This window comes from Oryzias latipes, chromosome 23 (assembly GCF_002234675.1).
Source record: "Oryzias latipes chromosome 23, ASM223467v1".
Lineage (NCBI taxonomy): Eukaryota > Metazoa > Chordata > Actinopteri > Beloniformes > Adrianichthyidae > Oryzias > Oryzias latipes.
The window spans coordinates 343,465-350,965 of NC_019881.2; the positions used below are offsets into that span (position 1 = coordinate 343,465).

The 7,501-nt window shown below is 45.3% G+C and overlaps 1 protein-coding gene across 1 annotated transcript; it reads right to left on the reverse strand.

Moving 5' to 3' along the window:
- Nucleotides 1-100: 100 nt before the first annotated feature.
- On the reverse strand, nt 101-6,652 carry trmu (tRNA 5-methylaminomethyl-2-thiouridylate methyltransferase). The gene is made up of 11 exons (XM_004084316.4): nt 6,464-6,652; nt 6,127-6,292; nt 5,284-5,390; nt 5,016-5,138; nt 4,249-4,421; nt 4,134-4,187; nt 4,000-4,066; nt 1,947-2,047; nt 1,392-1,536; nt 800-882; nt 101-730 (listed from the first exon to the last, which is right to left on the reverse strand). The coding sequence occupies exons 1-11, from the start codon at nt 6,543-6,545 to the stop codon at nt 587-589; spliced, it is 1,245 nt and encodes a 414-aa protein (XP_004084364.1). The 5' UTR covers nt 6,546-6,652; the 3' UTR covers nt 101-586.
- Nucleotides 6,653-7,501: the final 849 nt, after the last annotated feature.

Here is a 7,501-nt window from a genome sequence, read left to right on the forward strand (position 1 = left end):
ACATTTCATTTTATGTAACCACACAAATAAACACATAAAACATTTTTGTTTGTCCAAAAAATTTGTAATGCAGCATGTAAATAAATTAGTCTACGAGAGATCAAATAAAAAAAACATTTATTTTATTGTTGTAGCAGAAATTATGAACATTTTGTTGCTTTTCAAAAACTAAAAATAAAACCTTTTGGTGTTTTTGAGCCTCGATGCAGAAAAACCATCATTAGACACAAAACTGCTGTTGATGGAAACTTCTGCTCCAGGCTCACAAAAAGGTGAGCATCAGTTCTGTGAAAGTTCGGGAAAGTTGAGCAGCTTTAAAGAGTTTAAGAAAAAACGAAAAATAAATAATATATTTCTATAAAATATTACACTTCCTTTGATTTAAAGGTGTTAATTAGAGCACAGACACTCCCAAAAGAAGCCTGGCCTTTTACTTTCCTAACCGTTAATAAAAACTTTTCCACCAGCAGCTGTTTTTTCCATCTGGACGATCATTTCCGGCCTTTGGTTTGACCACAGGCGGTCCCTCTGAGCGCAGAGCCGTTCTCGCTGCTGCATGGAGGTCTCTCCACACGGCCGGACGGCCTCAGCGCGCCGCTTCAGGTGCAGGACGCTCCTGCACAGCCGCGGCCAGCCGCTCCCTGCCCTTCTGAAGCGTGTGCTCGCTGGGCCCCAGCTGCACGATCTTCCCGCTGCCCAGACACTCGTCGCCTTTGTACAGCACTGCAAACTGGAGCAGACGTGGTCAGGAAGGCCTGGGTCAAAGGTCACGAGTTCCACCTGCTGCGGGAGGCCCTACCTGTCCAGGTGTGAGAGCTCGGACCGGCCGGGAGAGAGAGATCCACACGGAGCCGTCCAAGTTCAGAGTCACTGAGCACGGGACTGCAAGCAGAGTTCAGCTGAGGGGGGGGACGTTTCAGCCCTCAAAGACCCCCCCCCCCATCACTTTATCATTCTTCCCCTGATGATGTTTTCATCCCAAATTCAGAAACAGCGTCATCTTCAAGGACTTAGTTTCTGCAGAGCAGCAGCAGCTGATCAGAAATTCACCTCTGAGGTGTGGGCGGGACCACAGGCATGGAGCAGGCCCACCCCTCCTCCTCCTCCCATTGCTGAGAGCTCTCTGTTTACAGTTTGGAGCCAGATGCCAGCTTGAAGAAGGAAATGGATCTATTTGTCTGCAAATGCTGAGGAGCTGGTCGCCCCCCCACACATTTCTTACGTCACAAATACACATTTTGGTCTGTTCCTATTTACAGTGATTGGAATAAGTGCAGTTTAATTACACATGAACACGTTTAACGTGTTTTTAACAGGTTTTAAACCTGTTAAAACCTGCGCTTTCATCAGAGTGGCTCTTTAATCGTCATCGGTGCCCATTAGAGACTCACCGAGCGCCATCTGGTGGATGAAGCGGAAATGACACTCCAGCATCTGACTGCGGGCCAAATCTGGAGGCGGGTCACGCGTGACCCAGTGAAAGCGGTTGGTTCTGAGCGTGTCACGGAACAGAGCCGGGTGGTTGGTGGTTGGAGCCTGAAAGAGGAGTTCAAAGAGACAAATGTCTAAAACCTTCAGAGCCCCTGAAGCCAAACATGCAGCTCCTCCAAGAAGACACGTTAGTTCAGGAGGAGAAGGTTCCTTCATACATGCAGACCACCTTTGGGTGCCTCACAGCTGGTTTCAGTCTCATTTACATGCTTTGTCTTTTTCAACAGCCTGTTGTGTTCTGCGTCTTGATTGGCTGAGGACCTTGTCAATCATCCGTCTCGTGAATCCCTTCAGTTTGGTTACAGACACATCTTTGCTGTCAGGAGTTTGAAGGAGACAACACTCTACAGATGTTCATGTTTGTGTGACTAAAGTGCAGTATGGGGGAGTTCATTGTGGATTCTTCTCAGAGCCTAACCCCCCCATAAAGGAGGAGGAAGCACAGCCGGTCTCACCACAAACACGTCTCCCGTCTCCACGTCTTTATCCACCACAAACCAGGGCTCCTTCAGGCCCCCGATCCTCGCCCTCTGCCCCAGAGTCAGGGTGAACCAGCCTGCAGAGACGGACAGCAGCTTCAGCAGCAGCCCCCCCAGCAGAAAACGGTGATCCAACTGCTGTTCTCTAGTGGGGGGGCTGTGGATCGGTGCTTTGGTGGAGATCCGATCCGTCCAACCCCCATTCTACATGATGTTAAAGCAACATCAGTAACATCTTTATTTAGAATCAACCCAAAAACACAACGATTTAGTAGAAAAGTGTTCCTTTAAAAAGATGTTTTCCTTCAACTTTCTGCTCCAGTTCATTGACAAACATAAAAACATCTTTCTGAAAATGTTTTTGAATCAAAGATCTGCAAACATTTCATATTTTTCTCTGCTGCACAATCAGCTGATTCACTTTCCATTATATTTTAAAGTTTTACTTCTTTCAAGTTTAGAATGTTTTTTTAATGTTTATTATTTCTGTCAAGGTAAAAAAACATTTTAATTCATTTTTTTAAGTTTACGGATGCTGTGACCTGACAGGTAAAAAGAATAATTCATTCCAATGAAATAATAATTCTACAGTCCGGACCATAAATATTTGGACAGAGACGCATTATTTCCAGTTTAGTTTCTGTACATTACCACAGTGAATGTTAAATAAAACAACTTAGATGCCATTGAAGTGCAGACTTTCAGCTTTTATTCCATGGGTTGAACAAAAAGATTGTATAAAAATGTGAAAAACTGAAGCATTTTTAAACACAATCCCTTCATTTCATGGTAAGTAATTGGACAATTGACTTCCATGCTATTGAATGGGCAGGTGTGGTCAGTTCCCTTGTTCTGTCATCATGAGTGAAGCAGATAAAAGGCCTGGAGTTGATTAGAGGACTCGTGCTGCATTTGGAAGATTTAGCTGTGAACAGACAACATGCAGTCAAAGGAGCTCTCCATGCAGGTGAAAGGAGCCATCATTAAGCTGAGAAAACAGAAAAACCATGAAACCAGAAACTGCTACAGTATTAGGAGTGGAAACATCAACAGGAGAAAACCAGCATCTGCTGATGTCTGAGTTCAAGACTTCAGGCTGTCATTGCCAACAAAGGCTTTTCAACCAAATATTAGTAATGACCATTTGGTTTGCAGTTATTTCATTTGTCCAATGACTTATCAGCCCATGAAATGAAGGGATTGTGTTTTAATAATGCTTCAGTTTTTGTTCAACCCATGGAATAAAAGCTGAAGGTCTGCACTTTAATGGCATCTGAGTTGTTTCATTTAGAATTCACTGTGGTAATGTACAGAAACTATATTAGAAATAATGTGTCTCTGTCCACATATTTATGGTCCTGACTGGACATAAATAATAATAAATACTAATAATACACGTGATGAGTCGTTCCTGAACACGGATGTGAGCAACACTTGGATTTACTGCAGAAACGTCACATTTGTCGTTAAATGACTGATTCAAAGCAATAAAACGGATGTTGCAGCATTGATGTTTGCTTAGTCGACAGCGAGGATATCGCCACGCTGGCCGGCGGGAGACGGCGAGCCGCTGTCTGCCCCCGGAGCAGCCGGGCGATCTCCAGTGGTTCAAAGTTTCAATGTTTCCTTCCAGTTTAATTTGGATGTAAAAGAGTTTGGTGAGCTTTAGAAGACGTCACGTCCCTCAGAAACCATCTGAACAGCTACCAGGTGTTTGGTAGCACAGTATATTGTGTATCATTGTTTATTGATTTATTTGTAACTGTGTTGTTGAATTGTTTGCTTTTATTTATCTTCATTCTAAAAATGTCTAAATAAATCCTACACAGGAGTTTTTCTTCTACCTCGTCTATTTTTCAGATTTACAATCTTTTTTTGTTTAAGCAGATCCTGATTTGATCAAATAGAAAACTATTTAAAAATCCAATTCAACTGACATTATTGCACTATTGTTTGTTCTTTTTAATAGAGAGAATGTTTGATTTCTCCAAATCCAATGAAAGCGGTTCCAGGCTTTCTGCACGCCCACCTTGGTGTGACCCCATGACGGCGCCGTCCTCTACAGACACCAGATTCCCGGGTTTGGGCTCCAGGTACTGGAAGTGGAGGCACAGCGGTGACGTTTGCATCCAGACACACGAGAAGCTCAGCGGTGAGATTTACCTCCAGGATGAAGTTCTGGAAGTTTCTCTCCCCGATGAAGCAGATGCCCATGCTCTGGAAGAGGCCATGATCAGTACAGAGTCCCGGCAGAGACCCCAACAGCCCACCTACCCACCTCCTTCTTCTTCAGGACGTGGTGGAGGCCGGCCTCGGCGGCCATCTTTTTCACAAACTCCTTGGTGAGTCCGGCCAGAGGGAAGAGGGTTTGCCTCAAAGCATCCTGGGAGATCTGACTCAGGAAGAAGGTCTGGTCTTTGGATTGGTCGGCTGCCGTGTGCAGCCTCACGGCTGAGGGGGAGGAGTTTGGGGAGAAGGTGGGGTCACACAGGAAAGAACCACAGAGCTGCGTTCACACCGCCCTCGCCAACGAGCTTCCAAGCCGCCGCGTTCAAAGGGATAAAAAATTAATCCCAGGAAAGGTTCAACACCACGCTCGGGCATTTCGCTGGAAATGTTTTCAAAAATCGGCTGGTTACGATTAGAGCCTGAATAGAGCTGTCACCCCAAATAGTCATCCAATCGGTGACCTGGCTTCCCTTCCACTGACTGGTCTCAGCAGCATCGGCCGCCATGGTTGATGTTTATGTTCTCGTTCCCGCCTACTTCAACGCAGAATTATGACGTTAGTAGCGTATCGATGACGTACGGGTCGGATACATGTGGCCTGGCCGTTCAGACGGCGGTCGCATTTCAAAAGATGGGATACGTATCGGATTCAGGACCACATAGCCAAGTGGCCTGGGTCACAGTTGAAAAGATGGGATCTGTGTTGTTCAGACTGAAAAGATCAGATACAGGTCGCATAGGGGCAAACAAATGGGAATTGGGTCGTTTCTGCCTGCAGTGTCAACGTAGTCAGAAGGTAACAGTGACCAAACTCACGGTTTGGGATCTGGAACCGATCTCTGAAAAGCGAGGTGGGAGGGGCCACATGAGACTGCTGGAAGACTTCGTCGTCCTCCTGTGACGTCCTGGCGTAATGACCTGTCGCCATGGCGTCTGCACCTAAAACAAAACATGGTCACTGAATGTTGGCTTTTTGTCCACCCGTGGACACACACACACACACACACACACACGTGTCTCTGATGAATCCAGGTGGCGTGTGGACCAGGTGAGTTAGAGCACAGACCTGCGTTGTGACCCTTACCCAGCGTGTGGATGGCGTACTTGTGAAAATAGTTGAATTTGATGCGTTTGTTGCACAGGATATCAGGGTTTGGAGTTCTGCCTCTCTCGTACTCCTTCAACAGATAACTGAACAGATGAAGACAAAGACGCTGCACCACATCAACACTTCAGGAACAAAAAGCCATTCTCTACATTAGTGCATCTACTGCTTCCTTTGGGTCTCCAGGTGAATTACAGATTTACACTCATGCTTCAACTCCACAGAACATCAAAGTAAACTAAAGTACTTAGCAATGAAATCTGTTTAACTGATGCCAATATTATTTACAGAGACAACAAACAGCTAAATCTGTCATTTGACGTCACTCAGAATCACATGGAGGAAGCTGTAGAGAGCAAAAAGCTGAAAGAAATCTGAAGTAACAAGCAGGTTGGAATGGATGGAGACAGGAGTTTGAGCTGGAATGAAAGGAAAGGTGGAGAAAAGTTGTTTCCTAGAGACACTGAGGAAGACAGGAAGCAGAGATGAAGATGCTGATGTTCAGGATGGATCAGGAATGAGGACATCAGAGGGACAGAACATGGTAGAGGTTCTGGAAATAAAGCCAGACTGAGATGGTTGGGACATGTCCAGAGCAGAGACTGAAGGATCCTGCCAGAGGTCTAGAGGAAGACCAGAGAGGAGGATTCTGGATGAAGGAAGACAGGAAGGTAGCTGCTGGTAAAGGATGCAGAGGACAGACGGAGGAGGCTGATTGGCTGTGGAGACCCTGAAGGGAAAAAACTGGAAGGAACAGATTTCTAAATGTCCTCCATCATCATCAAAATGCCACATGAACATGTTAAAACACCAACTGTTTACCTGAAGACCTCATGCCAGAACTCCTTTACGTAGCAGACCTGGTGAAAGGGGATGTCCAGGATGTGGCAGACCCTGAGGGCGTCCTCACAGTCCCTCTGTGAGCTGCAGAGGCCCCCCTCATCCAGAGAGTCCCAGTTCCTCATGAACACCCCCGTCACGTTATAGCCTTGAGTCAACAGAAAACCCTTTAGATGAATAAACCCTTGATTTATGATCACCCTTTATGGTATTTATCATTTATTATCCGCTTTACTTTTTAAATAGTCAATGTTTAAAAAACCATGATTGAAAACTGAAGTGCATTCTGGGAAAGGTTTGTCATCCCGCTGTTCTTTACCTCTTCTCTTCAGCAGCAGAGCCGCCACGGAGCTGTCAACCCCCCCGGACATGGCGCACACGACATGCCGAATCAAACCCATGCTATCCGCCTTCTAAATAACCTTCAGTCTGCACGTTTATATCTTACAAAACCTCGACATTTCTAAACGCCGTTTCGGATTCCGCCATATTTGAAGTACGGCTCACAAATGCATCCGACTGGAAACACGACTTAAGCGGAACCTTTGGGGTGAGGAGAGCCGCAAAAACTGTGACACTGAGCGTTTCGGAGCAGAAAAAGAAGGTAAAGGTAAAAGCTTTATGAGCATGCTTTAAACAGTGGCTCAGGTGGTTGAGCGGGGCGTCCAATGATCAAAGGGTTGGCGGTTCGATCCCCGCTCCCCCCAGCCAACTGTCGTTGTGTCCTTGGGCCAGACATTTCACCCTCCTTGCCTCCAGTGTGGCTCCACTGGTGTGTGAATGTGTATGAATGTCCCGGTGATGGTCAGAGGGGCCGTAGGCGCCAACTGGCAGCCACGCCTCTGTCAGTCTGCCCCAGGGCAGCTGTGGCTACAACAGTAGCTACCATCACCAAGTATGAATGAATGCTGGACACACTGTAAGCACTTTGAGCGTCTGGAAAAGTATAGATAAATCTAATCCATTATTAAACATGCAAGGCATTGAAATGTTTTGATTTAATTCTTTTGAGCTTTTAAGGTTTAATAATGTTAATTTGTCTTGGGAAACAAAAAAAACAAAGTGGTATTTACTTTGCTCCATTCACACACCTCTGAGCAGCATTCCCATTAACTCTATGTAGAAACTGTTCTTCCCAGTTCTCTTTTTTTAAGTATGTTCTTCTTGTGGCACAAGTTATGCAAGTTATAAACAGACCAATCTGATGCCGGAATTGTTTTGTGATTTTTTTTTTTGTTTGTTTGTTTTTGGGGGGGGGGGGGGGTCTGAAGTTATTATTTTAATACTTCTTTATTGTGAGGTTAATTTGATGTTCTTTTCATTTTTAGTGTTCCTTTTTCAACCATTAAAGCAGTTT